The sequence below is a fragment of the Myotis brandtii genome, unplaced genomic scaffold, assembly GCF_000412655.1.
Source record: "Myotis brandtii unplaced genomic scaffold, ASM41265v1 scaffold111, whole genome shotgun sequence".
Taxonomy (NCBI): Eukaryota; Metazoa; Chordata; class Mammalia; order Chiroptera; family Vespertilionidae; genus Myotis; species Myotis brandtii.
This window is the reverse complement of record NW_005353789.1, coordinates 5294829-5317918: the sequence shown is the minus strand read 5'-3', so window position 1 is coordinate 5317918 and position 23090 is coordinate 5294829. Positions and strand designations below refer to the sequence as shown.

Below are 23090 nucleotides of genomic sequence, written 5' to 3'. Positions count from 1 at the left end.
AGAGTTGCAACTCAGAGGCCGGCAAGTCAGGCGGGGAACGTTGGAGTCTGCAGTCACTGGAGCAAGCGAGCCTCCCTGCTTGCTTCCAGCTGCCTGGCTGCCGGCCGCCATCTTGGCTGACAGTTAATTTGCATAAGGATATGCTGATTAGCCAATGGGAAGGGTAGCGGTCATACGCCAATTACCATGTTTCTCTTTTATTAGTGTAGATTATTTTGTGTAGTCCTGGGCCAGTTACTTTTTGGTGCTTAGTTTTACTTGGACAATGAAGATATTCAACTAGAAAATCTGTAAGGTTCTTTTTTCCCTTAAAAGTCTGTTCTTTGTCAAAATATTAACATAGTACTTTCATCAAAATGGCAGACAGAATAATACATTAAAAGTTATGAAAATTAAACGTAGTTAACCTGTAAGGCATAAAGCTCAATATACATGGTATGATGCAATTTAAATAAAACTGTATACATATATCTTACATGTTAGTGACGTGTAAAGAAATGAAGAGTTACTCCTACAGAATATGAATAAGGGCCTCTCACTTTTATATATTTTTATACTGATGGAAAATTAGTGAACACACAAAATTAATGTTTCCATTGAAATTTCTATAAAAATGTCTCTCAAATTTTTATATTGAAAAAAAAAAAAACCTGCAGGAAAAGACCTAACTTTCTACGTCTACTATTTTTGTAAAGTTTCCTTCTGTTTTACTAAGCTATAATTATCTTTGATGTTGTGTAACAAGTAACTAAAGTAAGTGTTATATGTGACAGAAATACAGTAGAACCTTGGTTCTCAAACTTAATTCATTCTGGAAGGCTGTTCAAGAAGTGATTTGTTAAAAAACTGATTTTTTTCCCATTAGAAATAATGTAAATTGAATTAGTCCATTCCAGACCCCTAAATGACTCCCTGTTTTAACCTTTTTCAATTACCTGTGATTGTTGTTTCCTGGCCACTTTTACACCCTTAGCAACATCAACATTCTCGATGGCCTTTTTGTTTTAATATTGTGCTAATAGACTATTTCGCCATGCCATACTCAGTAGCCAGATTAGACATGCTAACGAACACCTCTATCATACTTTGCAATTATTTCTTTTTGAAGTTCTATCATTGTTCTCACAATGTCCCTTTTCACTTTGCTGCTATCACTAACCTTCTTAGGACCGTGTACTTACTGTACATATTTAATAATAATTAGCAGCAACAAAAGCAGAAAATATTCCCAGCACAATTTCCTGAGATATTAAAAACGTGAGGTTTAGTGGTAAATTAACTCATGCTCATGCATTCTCTTCTCTCCTTTGTCACCTGAGAGACCCATGACTGGTCATACAGGTATCACCATGAAAGGGTTATCCAATAGAGAACCGAAGTTTTGTTTGACAACTGAGACATTTTTTCCATGAAAAACTTTGTTGAGAACCAAACTGTTCTAGATGGGAGACATTAGAGAACCGAGGTTTGACTGTTGTCATTTTTAAAGCAATTTGATCATAGGATAAAGCTTGCAGCTGAAATTCTCTAAGCTCTCTTCTTTTCCTAGAAGTTATATAGTGTCACTTCTGGCTGTAGATTAAATAAATATTCACTATATTAAGTATTAAAAACTTGCCCCTTCAAAGGGGTCATAAGCACCTTCTATAATATTAAACTCTTCTTCTAGGAGTACAAGAGTGACACAGATCAGAATGTGAAACTCTCCACTGTATAATTTATAGTAAAATTGAAAGAAAAGTAAAACTCCAAAGGATATTCAATTTTCACATTACCCCTCCCCCCCCCCAAAAAAATGTACCAAATCTGTGAGAAGAATGAGACTAGATAGGATATAAATGTAAAAATGGAGAGGTTAAAAAAGAAAATTTTAAATATCCTATCAAAGACTGATTATCTTTGATGATGGATAAACTGAGTAATGACAAAAAAAAGGTCTGACAGATATGCATGGTCTGAATAATTCAAATAACACTCAAGGCAAAAATATTTTCTTCTACAGTTAGCAAGTATAAAAAAATATATAAATAAAAGCCCTGATGTGTTCTTAAAGATTCTTCTTACTCTTGCCTAAAGTATAGTTAAATAAACAATGAAATGCTCAAAGGCAGTCAGTAGAAAGCAGGGGGAGAGGGAGGTCTGGATATGCAAAGTACATAAATGAGTTTCTGACTTCGATAAAAGCTATAAAAAAATCTAAAATACAAAACAAAAGAAGCAGATAGATTAAAGATCCAGCCCTTACCCTGACAATAACTGAGAGATAACAAAAATTAGAGAAAATGTGTCAAGTACTTAACCTTAAAGACAAAAGCTTTTATTCTCAAGAAGGTAAAAATATGACTAAGAAGATAACCAAATTCAGCCTATCTAAAACATTTCCTATTTCAAATAACCTTTGGAATTAATGGCATATTAAAGACTTTCCTTTTTAAAGATTACCTTTATATCCCAAGAAATATATGGTGCTTTACACAATTAGTGCTATTTTCCTGCCAATCTCTCTCAACTTTCCACAAAAGACAAGAAAATAACTGTGCATAAATAGAAAGATTCTCTGCACTTGTCTGAGATGGAAAAACTTGGGATGGTGTTTATTTTTAGTAAGAATATTTTAAACTGTACTCACCTGCTGCTCCAAATAATTCTTTGTGGACCTCTAATACCACAGCAACACCAATATTATCTTTTGTCATCACTCTGTTCAGCATAGCTTCGGATCCATCTGAATTAGCCATTGCCACTTGATTAAATTCCACTGTATGCTTTTGCACCAATGTAAATCTACAAGGTACAATACAATATTATTATATTCCGTACTTGGACTGCCATGGTAAAAGAGCACAAGATACAGGCACTATTCACTGTCTCCCTAATCATTTTCTAGCAGCAAGGGGCCATGTAATACAGGTCTGGCCAATGAGTTGTAAGAAGTCTGATTACTCACCATAAAAACATTTTTGGAAGCACCACCTAGTAATGGCATGTTAATCCCTTTGTCCCTTTATACCTCTGTCCATGTGGTGAGAAGCAGGAGCACAAAAGCCCAATCACTATAGATGGGGAAGCTGCTAAATCAGTTCTGCACTGCCATTTCTGGACTTCTTGTGTGAGAAAATTACCCTTCCCCCATTTCTTTAAGCTGCTATTGGAATTTTCTGGTATTTAAAGGTGAACAGAACCTTAACTAAGTCAGCAAGTTAATAGGAAAGAACAGAATAAAATCTACCTAACCTTTTTGCAGTTTTATTCTTAGCACTTCAAGAGATTTGTCAAGAGGATGCAGTGACACACCTTTTTCTCAGCTAAGGAGAAGCCTATTTTTCCATCTGGCTTTTACTAGAAAGCTGGAATTAATGTATAGAAGTGTTCAGAGAAACAGAGTTTACAATAGCCTAAGAAATAATTATAGTTAAGCTAATAATTATTAGCCTAAGATAGTCTATCTATACTACCTTAACAATACTACTTAATACTTTCCCCTTGTACACACAAACAAATGTAGTCCACTCTGCTTCTATTTTCTAACAGATTTCCATACAAGTGATATGTTGACAGACAGAGGTCTTCCTCCATTCCTTCTATTAGATGCTTGTTTTTTTTAAAATAAGACATACTGGTTTATACTTACTTTCTACTCTTCAAATCTTGGTAATATGTAAAATCTTAAAACTTGCCTCTTTATTTCAATTCATTTTATTATTCCTATTCTGTAGCAAGTACACAGAGACTGTATTATGCCTGAGGCTACTGTATTTTATCTAAGAATTCTTCTGTACATTCACCCTTTAAAAAATCTTATTTCACTGATGGTCAAATGGATATAAGAGAGATGAGATATAATAAAGATTAATATGACAAAAACAAACAAACAAAAGAGACCTCACCATCCTTATAAGATTTGAGAAAAATTATTAGTTTGAATGTTTCTAAAACTAGAAGAACATGTCCAAAACAGCCCTTCAAACAGAACAAAGAAATGACTCAATATCTTACTATCTTGTGATATAGAAGCAATTTTATGAGATGTGATGTGATTAAATTAATGCAGAAGAGAGGACAGTGAACACCAACTAGCAGCAAGCAAAATAATACTGATATGTGAAATTTCACTTATATGTGGAATCCAAACAAACTCATAGACACAGAGAATAAACTGATGATTGCCAGAGGAGACAGAGGTGGGGGCTGGGTGGAAAAGGGAAAGGGAAATAAGAAGTACAAATTTCCAGTTATAAGTCACAGGAATGTAATGCACAGCATAGGCAATATAGTCAATAATATTGTAATAACTATGTAAGGTGAAATGCTGTTACTACACTTACTGTGGTGATCACTTTGCAAGGTATACAAATGTTGAACCACTATCTTGTACACCTGAAACTAATATAATATTGTATGCCATCTATAATTAAGAAGAAAAAACAAGTAATATTCTCTCCCTGAATTCATTATGAGCCAAAAGGAACAATGTAGTACATAGTTAAGAAAAGCATAACCAAACAAAAGGTAACTATGACCCTTTCTGGGTCATATCCCAGCACTCTTAAAACTAAATCAAATAGAAGTTTTTGTTGTATATTTAGTACTATAAAATGTGTTCTTGGATTCCTTTAAGTAATCATGGGAGTGCCAGAAAATAATTTACTAGGAAAGGTAAGAATAGAGACTGGATAAGTGGGGAAGATAAGTGGATGTACACCATACTACCTATGTTTATACAACTCCTAACCACTGAAAGCACTTTCACTTTCTTGACCATTTTAGCCCAAAAAGAAACCTCTAAAGTTAGGTGGAATCATTATAATAGGGTGTCCCCCAAAAAAATGTAAACACACATTTTTTTCTGATAGCTCAACTGATGTTTCTTTCTTTTCACATTTAACTCATTAGAGTTAATTATTCAAAGTGTATATACATATTTTGGGGGACACACTGTATTATCCCTAATGGAGAGGTCACAAAACTGTGGTACAAAGCAATACTTTTATGTTCAAGATTAAGGTAATGGTAAAGTTAACATTAGAAATCAGAAATCACAATCTGCTTTTTAAAAAAATTACATAGACAAATTCTAAATTCAACCACCACATAAAACAGGGGAAATTAATAACTGAGAAACCAGTGAGACAGGGATTATCACAACAGGTCATTTTGGGACGATACTATAACCTCTGAATGCCCTCTTCTCAAGCACAAAACTACCTATAATGATGTAGGAAGGAAAAGCAAAGACCTGGCCTTACTTAGTACCTCTGATACTGGAAGCAAGTTAGAAAGCAGAGGCAATTCAGCAAGGACTAAGCACCATGACCGAGTGTTCCCAATCCTATTGGAAGAGACTGCCTTTTCAGTGTCCTAAAACTGCTGTTCTCATCTTTCCCTCTCTTTGATTTTAAACAAAGCAGGATCAGATCAGACTTCTAACCTCAGGAATAGCAAGAAACCCATTTAGGATTTCTGCAAATTGTGTATCTGGATGCAAGATCCCATTTCTACTAAATGTTAAGTCTATAGGACAAAACTTATTAATATACCAGAGGCCCAGTGCACGAAATTCATGCACAGGTAGGGTTCCTAGGCCTGGCCGGCGATCAGGGCCTTCCGGCTGCCAGCGGGGCCTTCCTTCGTTCCGCGCCGCCCACTGGTGGTCAGCACAGTCATAGCGAGCAATTGAACTCCTGGTCTCCTGGTCGAACTCCCGAGGGGACACTTTACATATTAGCCTTTTATATATATAGAAAATATAAAAACCTAAGCAACTGTTATGACCAAATGACTGGAATGACCAGTTCACCAGTCGCTATGACGCGCACTGACCACCAGGGGGCAGACGCTCAACACAGGAGTTTCCCCCTGGTGGTCAGTGTGCTCCCACAGCCAACCTCGCAGGATCCCTCCCCTTGGCCGGCCAGCCTCCAGATAGGCCTTGATTGCCGACAAGGCTGAGGGACCCCACTAGTGCATGAATTCGTTCACCAGGCCTCTAGTCTACAATAACAGTGTCTCCATACATACACATACACACAAATACAAACATATGTGTGTATAGACACACACACACACACACATTCACATGTGCACACACACATCCTATATAATAAAAGCCTAATATGCTAAGTGTCTGGTCAACCGATCGGCTACTCAACCAATCAAAGTGTAATATGCTAATGATATGCTAAGACCATTCAACCGCTCACTAAGACATGCACTGACCACCAGGGGGCAGACAATCAACCAGTCAACCAGTCACTAAGACATGCACTGGCCACCAGGGGGCAGATGCTCTGACTGGTAATATACTAGAGGCACTGGGCAAAGGACAAAGCAACTGAGGTAAAGGACAAAGCAAAGGCATGTTATCAATCCAAACTTATTTTCTGGTATCTCTATGGATCTACCAAAAAAAAGAAAAGAAAACATATTTATAATAATGACCAGTAAGTAATACCAAATCTTTAACGTCTGAATCCCCAAAGATTAAATTAAATGAGAATGAATATGATTAAAGGAATATTTTATTGTATTCTAATTCCCTGAATATTGTTAATCTGTGCCCTCACTTTTGCTAGGCTATATCCTACCCCCACAAAGAATGAGCTTTTTCTTCTAGCACTTTGCTAAAATAGTAATTATTATAGTTTCTATTTATTGTTACCAACTTTGTACCACTGTTTTTAAAGAAGGGGAAAAACTATCATCAATGAAGATTAGGAATTATCAGGTACTCTGGCTTTAGAAGAATGAGACTTTAAGAATGAGTACAGTGACAAAATCCCTTCTACAGCTCATTTCTGACTGTTAGACTTGTTAACTATATAAGAAATTATCTTACACGTTAATATACAAATGAGGGAATAAGCCCAGAATGGGTAAGGGAATCATTCAAGATCATACAGCAATATAAGTAAGAGAATGACCTAACTTCAAAATTGTCTTTTCTTTGCACAGTATTCTCTCTACAATCCAAAGAATAGAATAAAGGCAAGGTAGCACACTTTGTATTGAATTCCAAATAGTATAGTTTTAGCTAATATGACATCAACAAGTATTTGGTGCTGTTTAAAAGAGGTAGAATGTAATAATGTATCATAACCCAAGTCTTTATCTGTTGCTGGATTTATGTTACTATGTTGGCAAAAAGAGTTGAAGAAGGAAAAAAATCCAAAAAATGCATCTTAGTGTTTCCTATGTATTTCATCTCTCAACTAATTCACAGTATTTTTAAAAATTCAAGCATCAATTTTCAAATACTTAGTTGTTTCTAGTTTCCTAGATAGCAGATATAATTGTTAGTTCAAAATCTTAACTACCTAGAGTAAATTACCAAGGCATTTAAAAGTTTTCTCTCAAAATCATGAAGGGAATGATAAAAATTGTCTGCATTATCTTCCTTCAGAAATAAATCCTATATAATAAAAGGGTAATATGCAAATAGACTGAACGGCAGAACAACCAACCAACCAATCAAAACGTAATATGCTAAAGATATGCTAAGGCTGCTCAACCGCTTGCTGTGACATGCACTGACCACCAAGGGGCAGACAGTCAACTGGTTGACCAGTCGCTATGACGTGCACTGACTACCAGGGGGCAGATGCTCCGACTGGTAGGTTAGCTTGCTGCTGAGGTCCAGCTGATCGGGACTGAATGAGATGGGCTGGACACACCCTGGAGCCCTCCCACGGTTCCTCCCCTGCCCAACTGTGCACCAGTGGGGTCCCTCAGCCTGGCCTGCACCCTCTCGCAATACGGGACCCCGGGGATGTTGTTGGAGAGCCAGTTTCAGTCCGATCCCGCAGGCCACTCCCCTTGGAAGGGCGCCAGACACAGGGCTCATGGCTGGTGAGTGCTGCTGTGGCAGCGTGAGCCTCTCCCAATCGGGACTGGTTGGACGCGAGCCCGTGGCAGGCACAGTGGAGCCAGGATGAGCGGGAGCAGCAGGTAGGAGCTGCAGGCAGCGTTGGACTGCAGGTTTTGGCCCGATCTCTACAGGCCACCCAGAGGGACCCCACCCGTGCACGAATTCGTGCACCAGGCCTCTAGTAGAAAATAAAAAAAAGAGCTTGATATTAGAGATCAGAATGTTATCAGTACTTTTTAAAAATATTATGGTGTTTCAAGCAAATCTGTGTAGGAGTGTAAGCAACAAATATCAAATTCAAGGCTATTTTTCCAATTGAAGTAACCTTATATGAAGTACAAGTAATATCCGAAGCTTAAATAAGAAGCCTAAAGATTCTATTTAGTATGGTGATTAAAAGCACTGACTATGAAGCCAGACTACTTTCAGTGCCTTGTTTTCCTCATCTATTAAAATGAGGAAATACCATTCAGAAAGAATATATGCACCCCTATGTTCACATAAGTGTTATTTATAATAGCTAAAGTCTGGAAACAGCCCAAGTACCAATCAGTAGACGATTGGATAAAAAAGCTGTGGTACATTTACATCATGGAATACTATGCAGCAGTAAAAAAGAAGGATCTCTTACCCTTTGAGATAGCATGGAGGGACCTGGAGAGTATCATGCTAAGTGAAATAAGCCAGTCAGAGAAAGACAAGTATCACATGATCTCACTCATATGTAGAATTGAATAAACAAAATAAAATGACGAACAAAATAGATCCAGAGACATGGAAGCATGCACCAGATTGACGAATGTCAGAGGGAAGGTTGGGGAAGGGTTATGGGTGGGAAGTAATTAACCAAAGACTTTGAATGCATATATGCATAACCCATGAACACAGACAATAGGGTGCTGAAGGCCTGAGGCGGGGAGGAGCAGATCAATGGGGGAAAAGAGGAGCACATCTGTAAAACTTTTAACAATAAAGATAAACTTTAAAAAATATTTTTTATTCTTTAAAGTATTACATAAGTCTCCTTTTTCTCCCTGATGACCTCTCCCTAGATGCTCCCCACTGCCTAGCACATGCCTGTACCCCCCTACGGTCTGTGTCCATTGGCTATGCTCATATGCATGCATACAAGTCCTTTGATTGATCTTACCACCCACCTCCCCTGCCTTCCCTCTTAGGTTAGACAATCTGTTTGATGCTTCTATGACTCTGGCTCTATTCTTGTTCATCAGTTTATGTTGTTCATTATATTCCGCAAATGGGTGAGATGGTGTGATATTTATCTTTCTCCAACTGGCTTATTTTGCTTAGCATAATGCTTTCCAGGTCCAGCCATGTGGTTGCAAATGGTAAGAGTTCCTTCTTTTTTACAGCAGCGTAGTATTCCATTGTGTAGATGTACCACAGGTTTTTATTTTTTATTTTTTATTTTTAAATATATTTTATTGCTTTTTCACAGAGAGGAAGGGAGAGGGACAGAGAGCTAGAAACATCGATGAGAGAGAACACATCGATCAGCTGCCTCACGCACATCTCCCACTGGGGATGTGCCCGCAACCAAGGTACATGCCCTCGACCGGAATCGAACCTGGGACCCTTGAGTCTGTAGGCCGACGTTCTATCCACTGAGCCAAACCAGTCAGGGCTCCACAGGTTTTTAATCCACTCATCTACTGATGGGCACTTAGACTGTTTCAAAATCTTAGCTATTGTAAATTGTGCTGCTATGAACATAGGGGTGCATATATCCTTTCTGATTTCTTAGGATATATTCCTAGAAGTGGGATTACTGGATCGAATGGGAGTTTCATTTTTAATTTTTGGAGGAAACTCAATACAGTTTTGCACAGTGGCTACACCGGTCTACATTCCCACCAGCAAGCAGTGCACAAGGGTTCCTTTTTCTCCACATCTTCGCCTGCATTTGTCACTTGTTGATTTATTGATGATAACCATTCTGACAGGTTTGAGATGGTACCTCATAACTTTTTTAAAATGGGGAACTACCTCTATTCCTACCTCTGAGGACTGATTTAAAAATTAAATAAAATAATCCATATTAATAAAAGGCCTGAAATATAAATATTATAAAATTGCTATGGTTATTCTAAAATTCATTTTAAAATAATCACCTACCCTGGCTGGTGTGGATCAGTGGTTGAGTGTTGACCCATGAAGCAAGAGGTCACTGGTTTGATTCCCAGTCAGGGCACATGCCTGGGTTGTGGGCTTAATCCCCAGTAGGGGGCATGCAGGAGGCAGCTGATTGAAGATATTTCTCACTCATCAATGTTTCTATCTCTCTATCCCTCTCCCTTCCTCTCTAAAAATTAATAAAACATTATAAATAAATAAATCACCTAAAATAATTTCATTTATTCTGACCTCAGATATTATAGGGCTGTGTACTAATTATTAACTAAAATGAGAATATCTCTATTAAAAATTCACAGGAAAGTAGGTTCAAATTAATTAAAAGTAGGCCAAATATCTTTCAAATTCACTTAATTCATTTACTTAAAATAACATTCTGGTAATATGCCTACATTAATAAACATTTAACCAGCTTTGTTATAATAGGTATTAAACAGGAATATAGTCATAAGCATGTATATGCTTATTCTTTAAGTAGATTCTCTAATGTAGCAAACCCAAATTATTATCCATGAGATTCAATCTCTATCAGACTTCACATATTTCAGTCTTCTACTGAAGGTCCTTTCTAATTTTCCACTCTAAAATTGGCAGCCTTTATGAGGCAAAAATATTCTCTTTTCCTCATGATGATAACCAAAGAATCTGCCTCTAACCATATAGTTACTCAGCCAACACTCAAGAGGCACCTTCTGACCATGTTACAGCTCCTCACCCTCAAGAAGGAAATACAATTCTAAATCCAATGCACACAACATAATAAACCCAGTAATAAATACTACTAATATTACAAAGGACTACAGAAGCAGGAAAATATAATAAAAATATGTCCAGGACACTTAATTGTTTCAAAGGACCTACCCATTCATTACCTCATTTAATTATTTTAACTACCTCTGAAGTAAGCATGAATACCGTTTTCCAGATTAAACTCAAGAATATTAAAGCAAAGAGGCTTCTACAAGATCATTTATGTATTTTAATAATTAGCAGACTCATAACATTCTCATTATGACTGTACAGTAACCAGCTATATTAACAGCCCCCCAAAAAACACGGGTGATGTTTTCTTTATATCTGATGACTACTTTCCACTATCCTGTCCTAATTAATTCTTTAACTCCCCACCTCTATAAGCTCTGTGCTTTTCTGCCTTGCCTTATCTTAATGCATATTTCTTTTCTACCATATATATACACACACACATATACACATATATACACACTAGAGGCCCAGCTCACGAAATCGCGCAAGACCCAGACCCAGCACGCCGAAGGACCCACCGTCAAGTCCTGGTGCCACAGGACTCATCAATGCACCTCCTGGTGACCAGTCTTTGGTCATTATGGCGTTACGACCACTGGGTTTTTATTATATAGATCATGTTGTGATTTTATTTTTTAAATTGTTATTATAAATTTTTTTGGTTAATCCTTACCCGAGGATATTTTTCCATTGATTTTTTTAGAGAGTGGAAGAGAGAGGGAAAGACAGAGAGAAACATCAATGTGAGAGAAACACATCAATTGATTGCCTCCTGCAAGAGCTCCGACCAAAGCCTGGGCTGGGGAGGAGCCTACAACCGAGGTACATGCCCTTGACCAGAACCAAACCCGGGACCCTTCAGTCCGCAGGCTGACACTTTATCCATTGAGCCAAACCGGCCAGGGCTATTGTGGTTTTCTTACATGCTTATCTTTTCCTACTAGAGTAGAGCTCTGAGTGTGATTAGTAACTGTATTGTCTATTTGTGACTACCACAGTACTTGTCACAAAGCAAATGTTCAGTAATCATTTAGTAAATAACTGATTAAATAAATGTATGAAATGTTTAAAAAAAAAAGATGAAAAGGTTCATACCATGAATGATTCTGAAAAAGGCCAAATATTAAAAAAAAAAAATCACGGAAGAAAATAAAAACTTATTTCTAATCTTAAAAGCCACTAATTACTTTTTTCACACCAAAACTAATATTTTACTTCATGAAAATATAATTGGAAATATGATTATAACACTATATTCAAGTATATGAATTTACTTAAAATTTAATTTTTATATCACTTGCTTTCTAGCTTTTTATTTATTTTATAGGGTCAAACCAAAAACAATTTCAAATGTGCAGTAATTAAAGGAGTAAGTTTACACTATTATGCTTTGTTTCCTTAACTCACTTTTCTGTTTTGAAGAATACTGCACAACCGTCCACATGCTTTCTCTCCTGCTCAGACATGATTTTGGCACGTGACTTTGGAGAAAAAAACCCATCATATCCACGCTCCTTCAATGCTGGCAGAAAGAGAGTGAAGTATTGCTCTGTTTCCACTTCCTGAGATGAAAGAAAAGTTATCATCGACATGACAGGAAAACTCTGATAAAGATATAAAAATGTTCAGCATTATGAATAAGATGTGACTAAGTTAAAATAATTCACATAACAAATATTATCTATCTTACCTTACTCCTAACAGCTGCCATTTGACAATGGCAGCTTTTTAAACCTGAAAGAACCAAATGTTATATGATTTTCTCATGCTCACACAGCTAGTGGATCCCAAGCCTATGGACTCCCAATATAGAGTTCATTCCACTATTTTTCACTTCCTCACAACTGGTAATTAAACAAAGAATGTTGATCATATCATAGATTAAGTGGTAGGAAATAATAAATTTTATATATAAAAAAGTATTTTTTAAAATTTATTTTATCTTTCTCAACTCTAGTGAAAAGCATTAATACCCGAGAGTAAGAAGCTTAAGATTTATCAACAAAAAATTGTACTTTAAGGAATTTTTTGGTACCTGAATCTAATGGTCTCTGTTAATTTAGTAATTATTGGGTTAAATTATTTTATTTTTTATCCACAAAATGTTTTTAACAAATCCTTCCAAATGAAAAAATCAAGTTTGAAGATAAGATTTATGAATGATAATGCTCACAACATGCCTAAATGTCCAACAGTAGGGAAAATAATAAATCAATTAATGTATATTCATATAAATAATTCTGAAAATTATTTATTGCATTATTTGTTGCATTACGGACAACAAATAAAAAAGAAAATATGTCAACAGTGTGATATCAACTTTATTTTTAAAATATATCTACAAATAAATAAATAAGTGAATTAAAAATGTATACAAGAAACACTTCAGAAGTTTTAACACAGCAACTATCTTTGGGATATGAGATTACATGGTTTCTTCCATCATTCTTTATATTTTTTCAGAATTTCCAACTTCTCTAGAATTAACACTTTATAAAGTAGTATTACGTTTATAATAAGAAGTGTTTTGGCATATAGTTGTATCTGACCTACATTTGAAAAATTCATTCTTATTAACATATTCAGCCATGTCTACTCCCTAGAGCAGATTTCAGAATAATGGTTTTAATTTTTAAAATTTTCGTTTCTGATACTATAACATTTCTTGCTTTAATTAAATTTATTAGGGTGACACTGGTATGAAAACTTTTATATTATGGTATTTTTATCCTTCAAACTAAACTTTATATAGAAGAGTGTGAGGCTATTGTTACTACATATACAAAATGGAGACAATTAAGTAATAATAAGACTGATTCTGTTTGCCTCCTCCTCCCCGCAAATCTGTGTCAGTTCTCAGTGATGAGAAGAAAATTTAATTTTTGAAGATATTTCTTATTATTCTCCAGGAAGTCATATAAACCATGGACAACATAATAATTTCTTCTCAGGCTATCCTGAGAAGAAGGTGTGGAACTATAATATTTAACATTTTAAGACACCTTTAAAATATTTAATATGCTTTGAAAGCTGCTAAAAAAAATTACCTATAAACTTTCTTGGCTATTCATTAGCTAAATGTTGAAAAAAAGCAATAAAATGTTTATTTCAATGGAAAGGTGCTTCTCCAGTTAAATTTATTATAATGAAGTGTTATAAAACAGGAGAAATATAAATTTCAGAGGTGGTTTTTAAAATAAGACAAAATTGCATGATTGATGGTACATTTTTTGTTGTTGTTAATCCTCATCTGAGGATATTTTTTCCATTGATTTTTTGAGAGAGTGGAGGGAAGGAGGGAGGGGGAGAGAGAGTGAGAGAAACTTTGATGTGAAGAGAGCACATTGGTCAGTTGCCTCTCTCTTGTGCCCCCACGGGGACAGGGATCCTGCAACCCAGGTATGTGCCCTTGACCAGGAATCAAACCCATGCCCCCTTGGTCCTCAGGCCAACACTCTAACCACTTAGCAAAACCGGCCAGGGCTATAATACAATATTTTTAAATGTTTAAAATGTTTATTAGCAAGGAACAATAGTGGGTAAGCAATTTTCTTTTAAAATTAAAAGTCGAATTTATATTCCTAAAAGACACAATCTTCTGCAGTTTTCTCTTTTGGCAATACCAATAATTTATGGATGAGATGATTGTTAACATGAATAATGCAAGAGATAATTTTCACTTAAGATAGTAAATAAGTATAAATGGATGGCTGTACTTGGCAAAATAGTTTCACTGTGGAAATGTCTTAGGTTCTTATTAAAATTGTCCATTTTCTTTAAGGACAGAAAACAATTCCCTTTGAGTTTTGCTTTGAAAACAGGATCTCTCCCAGAAGTAAGATCTTTTATTTTTAAGTTCACCTTTAACTTAAAGACAATTCAATTTCTATTGTGTTACCTGAAGACTAATGATATCTGCGTCACAGTTAACAATTTCTTCCATAATTCCCTTTTTCCTGTATTCCCAGTTTAATGCCCAGGATGGGCAATAGCCATATAGCTGCCGGGTGGCGTATTTATCACATAACACATTGTAACACATAACCGTGAATGATGCTAAGAAGTGAGAGAAAAAAAAACAATAGACAAAAGGGAGAAAATTAGGCAACTTTATCTAAAGTATTTATCATGTGCACAAGCACACAGGGCACACAAACATACTCAAAATATCATCATTATGAAATGCTTTGGGCAAGAATACATTAAAGGGTATCTACTAAAACTTCACCAAAGTCAATCACACCAAAGCAACTTTACTAGAATTAAACTAACAGTTCATATTTGAAATTTTTAGAAAATTTATTTTAATACAAATTAAAATTTTAAATAAGAATGATTTTTGCACATAATTTGTTGAGTAAAGCTTTTCTATATAAATTAAACAAAAGTAAATTTTAGTTTCGTTCTCATTAAAAGGCTCTAATTTCATTAATTTTTAATAAAATATCCATACTTAATACTTCAGTGTACCTTTTACTGCTCTCACTGCTCTAAGCAAGAATATGCACTAAGAAAGTTTAGTTATAAGAGAATCCTTTTTGCCAAGTTATATGTTCACTGCTGAAATTAAATTCTCATGTTATAATGCCCTTGAACTATGAAAGGACTGTGAGCACACTAATAGTTGAGAGAACATGGTTTGTATTCTTGCTACTCAAAAGTGTGCTCTAAGGAAAAGGCTTAAGCTACCTTAGAAATGCAGAATCTTTAGTTCCACAAAAACCTATTGAATCAAAACCTGCAATTTAACAAAATGTTCAGGTGATTCATATGACATGCACAGTTTGAAAAGCCCTGATTTTTACCAGTAATTCTTTATCCTAGCTGCCCATTAGAATCAGTCTGAAGAGCTTTAAAAACAAACAAACAGCTGACGCCCAAGGCCCTACTCCAGACAAATTAAGTCTGTATATTAGGGTCGGGGTATTTATATTTATAAAAAGTATCCCAGGTGATTAGAATGGGCAGACACAGTTGAGAATCACATCCTATATAATAAAAGGCTAATATGCAAATCGACTGAACGGTGGAATGACTGGTCACTATGATGCGCACTGACCACCAGGGGGGCAGGCACTCAATGCAGGAGCTGCCCCCTGGTGGTCAGTGTGCTCCCACAGGGGGAGCACCACTCAGCCAGAAGCCAGGCTCACAGCTGGTGAGTGCAGCAGGGTGGCGGAAGAGGCTCCACAGCAGAGCTAAGGACACCTTGGTGGACATCCCCCGAGGGGTCCCGGACTGTGAGAGGGTGCAGGCCAGGCTGAGGGGCCCCTTACCTCCCCGTCCCCTGAGTGCATGAATGTTGTGTACTGTGCCTCTAGTATTTAAATAAAAGGTGAGAAATCCAAGTAATAAAGTAACACTTGATTGAAGTTGGTTCAGATTCAAATAATGGTAAAAGAATAAGAGAAACTTAGTTCAGTGCTCCCCTGGGGATCTCAACTGGTGGCAATTTTGTATACTGCTACCTTTTGCACTATTTGGTAATTATTCTACGATAGTTTAACATTTATAATTTTTTGGCTATAAATCACACTTAACCATCATTCGTTATTATACACATCTCCCTATGCACCAAAAGTAAAAGGCATTTTTAATATCTTTTTTTAGCACTCAGATTCTACTCAGGGAAGCATACATCTCGAAAAAAAAAAAAAATCCATACCAGTTTTCAGTAAGGAAAACCCCAAAACACATTACTCTGAGAGTTCAACAACTAGTGAAAATTTCTTTCTGTTGTCCTTTTTCTAATGGAAATGTAGGTATGCAATATTAGAAAATGTTTTCTTCAAGATTATGTTCACTCGTACTAGAAAAAGGATTGCTTTGAATAACTAGAAAATGGTGTTTTTAATACCAGAAAGAAACAAATTAATTGCACATTAGGGAGGGCTAAACATAAAATAAACCTGCCTAACTTAAGGTTTGTAGAAAACCTTAGGTATTCTTTTTTTCAAACCATCAATGTGTATCCTGATAATAGAAATGTTATTCGTGATAACACTGACACAGTGCCTCTTGGGTCAGGCTGATACTGTGGCTCTAGACCAGTGATGGCGAACCTTTTGAGCTCGGCGTGTCAGCATTTTGAAAAACCCTAACTTAACTCTGGTGCCATGTCACATATAGAAATTTTTTGATATTTGCAACCATAGTAAAACAAAGACTTATATTTTTGATACTTATTTTATATATTTAAGTGCCATTTAACAAAGAAAAATCAACCAAAAAAATGAGTTCTCGTGTCAGAGGTGTCAGGTTCGCCATCACTGCTCTAGACAGTGCTGGTTTCAACATTATTACTTCTGAAAGAAGAAATAAATCGTATATGATAATATTTCTCAGCGTTATTAAAATGCAAATAGAACCATGAAGATGTTATACCGCCCACATTTCCCAATATCAAAGCAAATGACTTTTTCTGAATCCTCTTATTTAATAACGTAAAAAAACACCTCACAAATAGGAGGGCTTAAAAAGTACACAATAAACTATGATTTACCCATTAAAAATTATTGAAGCATGAGTATTCAGTGCTTGTTTTAATCTTCACATTAAAACAGTAAAATTTTTATTTAATTTTATAATGAAATTAGATACCATAAAAACCACTATTCTTGTGATTAAAAAGAAGGCATTAGGAGAAATACCAATTCACAACTTATTTTAAGTAGAATTCCCATTCATAAAATGTCTAATGAGAAGTAAAGAGCCCTATAAATGATGTCAAATCAATATTGGTCTCCACAAAGAGACAAAGATTTATATTTTTTACATTCATGCAGTACAAGAAGTGCTAAACCATATCCTTAAATTGCTTAAATGCTCACACTATACCATTTCTACACCACTGACCTCATGTCATATTTTGTTTCTAATATAGCAAATATAGACTCAATCTAAATTATTCTTTCCCAACTGTTATCAGTCTACCTGTTCAAGAAAGATTAAGTACCTAAGTAGGTTTAAATTTTTCAGAAGAAAATTCATTATTACTAATTTTCCTTACATCTCCCAATATGCTGTGAAGATGCCAGTTGGAAGGCTGTAGTACAAGGAATCACTTTAAAACTAAGAGTTACATCACCGTGAAAGAAAGCTTCTTGTATTAGTGTGGATTAAGCATTAGTGTGGATTTTTAAGTCTATCCATCAGCATTTTTATACTCACCTAATATAAAATGAAGGCCTGTTCATTTTATCACACTGCCCAAATGGCATTTCAAGTATTTCTGGGAAAAGTCAAGGAAGAATAAAAACTATTTACCTGATGGCAGAATTTGGTCTCGTTCTTTTAATGTAATCCATGGCCTCGGAGGAAGCTGCTCTGGATGAACTGGAAATAAAATTTTTCTAACGTAAGTTAATTTCAGATGTTTCTAAAATCGGTATCATTTACGTTATAATGTCAAATCAACTTATCTTCTCTTCAGCTGTAATGAACCAAAAGCCTACTTAAAAACATACTGAAATATAGTAAAAATTTAGAAGCCAAAGGAAGTTTAAGAAGAGCTATGCAGAAAACATGTAACTAATATACAAAAAAGAATATTAGGAAACTCACTGGCAATTCCACTTACATAGTACTTATGAAAAGTACCTATTTAAAACTTTAACCAGGTTCTTATGTCTTAATTACACATTGACTCAGCCTTGTTCTCTGCAGGTAAATCAAAGCTATGTAGAGTTCCAACATATTGATGAACTAAAATTCTCAAATCTCTTTAAAATAGAAAAAAACACATATCAATGTATAATAAAAATTAATACATTTTCTAATGGGGCTTTCATTTCCTAATTTAAATCTTTCTTTCATAATGTCTATGCAAAGCAAGAGATTAGAACTAGGTTGTACAGAAAAAAGAAAGGCATTGGTTAAACATTAATTGCTCAGATATAGTTATCGATACCATGGAACTAAATACTACCCAACAATCAGATGAAAGAAAATTCACTAAGTTAAATTTTTTTTCTTTTTTAATAAAAGTATTTTTATTGATTTCAGAGAGTAAGGGAGAAGGAAAGAGAGACAGAAACATCAATGATGAGAGAGAATCATTTATCAGCTGCCTCTTGCATGCCCCTCACCAGGGATCGAGCCAGCAACCCAGGCATGTGCCCTGACGGGGAACTGAACCATGACCACTTGGTTCATAGGTCAATGCTCAACCAGTGAGCCACACTGGCTGGGCACTAAGTTAAGATTTAACTACCCACCTTTCTTCTTCCTTTTAAAAACATTTTCAATTACACAACAATTTGATGCAAGTTATTTGCCCAGGGTATTTAGTGGCTGAGAAATGTATTTCTTTAAAACAAATATACACCATCTCCATCCAGCCACAAAAATTTTCATGCAAATACCTTAAAAAATGTCAGTTTACTAACCATCCTTGTGTCAAAAGTTTATCTAAAGCAGGGGTCCTCAAACTACAGCCCGCGGGCCACATGCAGCCCGCCGAAAACATTTATCCAGCCCGCCAGGTGTTTTTTCCGCTGCTGTGTGCATAGGAGTTTGTTCATAGTTTTTTTTTTAAACTATAGTCCGGCCCTCCAACGGTCTGAGGGACAGTGAACTGGCCCCCTGTTTAAAAAGTTTGAGGACCCCTGATATAAAGGATGCCTGTTTTAGCATCTTTATTTTTCAAAAAATGGAATTGCCATTACTTTGTATATTCCATATAGTGCCAGGAAAGGGATGAATGTTATTATCCAGAGGCCCAGTACATGAAATTTGTGCACTGGTAGGGTCCCTAGCAGGGCCTTCCCTCCCTTTCCCCTGGCCGGCCCCGCCCCCTGGTCGAACTCCCGGAAGAACTCCTGGTCGAGGGGACAATTTGCATACTACGCTTTTATTATATAGGACAAGCAAACCATTAAGCTAGTTCAACACACTGAAATGTGAAAAATAATCATGCCTGCTAGGAGTGTCATGTCAAAATCATGGCAACTATCTCAAAAACGAAAGCCCAATATACAAATACACTGAAGGTACACATGACACTTTCTAGCTATTGGGATCCTTAGCAAGCGGTTAAAAATGTATAAATCAAGAAAATTCTCAAAATAAAATAAGTAACGTGATGTCAACATTTTGGTGCTTCCCAAATCTTAAAATAATACACTTAACTACTGTATCACTATAAGTAAAATGCATAGTATTCACTAAAAATATTTGAAGAGCTAATAACACAGGAAGACTATATCATCAGTAATTAGCAGAAAAAGATAAGATAGCATGTTTTTATCCAGGTTAACAAAAAAACTTAATTTTACTAATATCCACGGGTGATGATATATGGTGAAACACATAATTACATGTAAAACTGATAGGAATAAAAACTGGTACAGCTATCTGGGAGGACTAAGTGCATCATCTTTTAAAATTTAAAACATCCATGTCCCTGTGAAAAAAAAATTCTATTTCCTGGGATCAGTCCTATCTGCGTAAAGCAGTATTCAAATAGATATTCATTACACCATTGTTTATAATAGCTCAAACAATGGTAAATGACTAATACCCATAAAACTCAAAGCTGCTTGAGTTCATTTAAAGAAAAAAAAATGATTAGATACATGTATACTAAAGTGAAAAGATATATAAAAATACTGTTGAGCCTGGCTGGTGTAACTCAGTGCTATGAACAAGGTGGTCACAGATTCCCAGTCAGGGCACATGCCCAGGTTGCAGGCTTGGTCCCCAGAAGGGGGTGTGCAAGAACCAGCCGATCAATGATTCTCTCTCATCATTCACGTTTCTCTCTCCCTCTCCTCTCTGAAATCAATAAAGATATATATTTTTTAAAAAATACTGTTGAGTACAAAAAAAGGAGAAAAATATAATAAGATATGATTTAATTTATTGGAAAAAGTTTTTAAAACATACTTAAAAAGTAATACCATAAAATTTCTACTGGTATAATTTTTGGATGTTAATGTCTACAAGAATACACACTCAACCTAGAAGTATGTTTATTTACATAAGTGGTAGAAAACCTGTTTTCTGCCAAGGGCCATCTGGATATTTATAACATCATTCATGGGCCATACAAAATTATCAACTTAAAAATTAGCCTGCGGCCCAGACTGCGAGACTCGGGCACAGAGCCCAGGCCATCTTGAAGGGGAGAGCAGCCTCTTCTAAGAACTCAATCAGCACCACCACCCAGACAGGCCTTGGACACTGCCCGAGACCCGGCAGCCACTCCAACCAAAATCCTGCTGCCCCACCTGCAAACTTGCAGACCCTAGGACCTCCACCTCCAAAGGTGCACCGCGCCCGCAGCAGTAAGTGCAACTCCCCCCTCCCCAGCGGCAGACCTCCTACATTGCATTCACGTCGCCAGTGCGCTCAGGTCTCCAGGCACACCACTCCATAGACTTCTCTTGGGAGTCACTGTGAGCCCCAGCTGGGTGTGATTTTGTACAGACACAGGCACACTGACCCCCAGTAGAAATTCTGAATTCCCTCTGCCTGAATAACTGCTCACACACACCCAGCTGCACAATTTCAGAGCCAGGGCCCTTCAGCGCGCTGGGGCCCCTCAGAGTGTGCGTCAGAGCTCAGCGCCCAGCAAAGGCACTGCCACAGTTGCTCACTCCCCCTGAGCCCATCTATCCACAGGGCACTTTGGGAAGCCGCAGTGAGCCTCCGCTGGGTCTGATCTTGGACTAATAGGGACACACTCCCCTGGGCAGTAGAAATTCTGAATTCACCCATCCTGGATACCTGCCCAAAGACACCTCGATTAAGCGTGCCAGGGCCCTTCAGAGTGCTTCAGTGCGCCTGCTCTAGCAAACTCAGGGCGGGTGCTCCTGTGTGCCACCACCGGGAACGCACGCCTATCCACCACAGGTGCATCAGCAAAAACTGAGTTTCCCCACCCCACAGCTGCAGAACTCTGGACACTACAGGTGCATGCTTTTCCAGCGTGCAGGTCTCCCAAGACCACCGCTCCACAGGCAGCCCTGGGGCCCCGCTGCGAGCCCCACTGGACACGCACTTAAACAAACAGGGGTGCACTGCTGAGCTGTAGAAACGCTGAATTCCCTCTTCTGGGATACCTGCCACAGACACTGAAATCCAGTGGCTTCAGTGCCAGGGCCCTTCAGAGTGTGTCAGTACACTCTGCTGGCAAACACACCACAGGTGCCCCTGTGAGCTGCCGCTGGGATCGCGTGTATCCAACCACGGAGGCAGCAGCAAAAGCTGAGTCTGCCCACCCCACAACTACAGAACTCTGGACACCACAGTCACGCCTTTCCAGAATGCAGGCCTCCTGAGCCCCACCACCCCAATAGACCGTTCCTGGATGCCACTGTGAGTCCCTGCTGGGCACGTGTGATTTCAACCAAGGGCACAAGACAGCAAAAATTGGGACACCCCCTCCACGGCTGCTGACTTCTAGACACCTCAGTTGTGCCTTTCCAGCTTGCAGGCCTACATCAAGGGAACCCAAATAGCTTAAGTAGGGAGCTACGCTAGACTACCAAGCCCAGGAGACCTGAGAGGTCACACCAGTAGCACCATACCCAAAAGAAACTGGGTAGCAAAGCAATCGGAGCTACAATTAAAACATTACAGCAAAACATGGGAAGACAAAAAAGCAATCCACAAAGGAAAGAAAAAGAGAAATCACCAGAAAGGGAGTTAAATGAAATTGAGGCTACTAACTTATCAGAGAAAGAATTCAGAGTAATGGTTATAAGAATGCTCAAACGGCTGGATGACAAATACACACAACTCAATGAGAATTATAAGGAGCTGAATGAGAATGTCACCAACATGAAAAGGAACCAAGAGGAAATGAAGAACGACATAGCTGCAATAAAGAACACAATGGAAGGCTTAAACAGCAGACTAGAAGAGTCTGAGGACCACATCAGCGAATTAGAAGGCAAGGTAGGAAAAAAACACACAAACACAGGAGCAACTGGAAAAAAACTTAAAAAGCAAGGGGAGAGCCTAAGGGAGCTTTAGGACAACGCAAAACGAAACAACATTCGCTTAATAGGGGTACCAGAAGGACAGGAGGAGAAGCAAGGAATAGAAAACCTGTTTGAAGAAATAATGACAGAAAACTTCCCTGATACTGGCAAGAAAAAAACTACACAAGTCCAAGAAGCACACAGAATGCCAAACAAGATGAACCCCAAAGGACCAACACCAAGACACATCATAATTAAATTGGCAAACACCAACGACAAAGTAAGAATCTTAAAGGCTGCCAGAGAAAAACAGAAAGTTACCTACAAGGGATCTCCTATTAGAATATCAGCTGACTTCTCAACAGAAACACACCAGGCAA

General features: G+C 37.2%; 1 protein-coding gene across 2 annotated transcripts in view; it reads right to left on the bottom strand.

Moving 5' to 3' along the window:
- The window catches only part of CNOT6L (CCR4-NOT transcription complex, subunit 6-like), a 121337-nt gene that overhangs the window by 18568 nt on the left and 79679 nt on the right, over positions 1-23090 (bottom strand). For both annotated transcript variants that reach the window (XM_005857433.2, XM_014544779.1), the window contains exons 6-9: positions 18050-18118; positions 14682-14839; positions 12191-12345; positions 2630-2784 (exon numbers count right to left, since the gene is read on the bottom strand). In XM_005857433.2, the coding sequence (XP_005857495.1) occupies positions 2630-2784; positions 12191-12345; positions 14682-14839; positions 18050-18118 (537 nt within the window). The remainder of the gene's footprint in view (positions 1-2629; positions 2785-12190; positions 12346-14681; positions 14840-18049; positions 18119-23090) is intronic.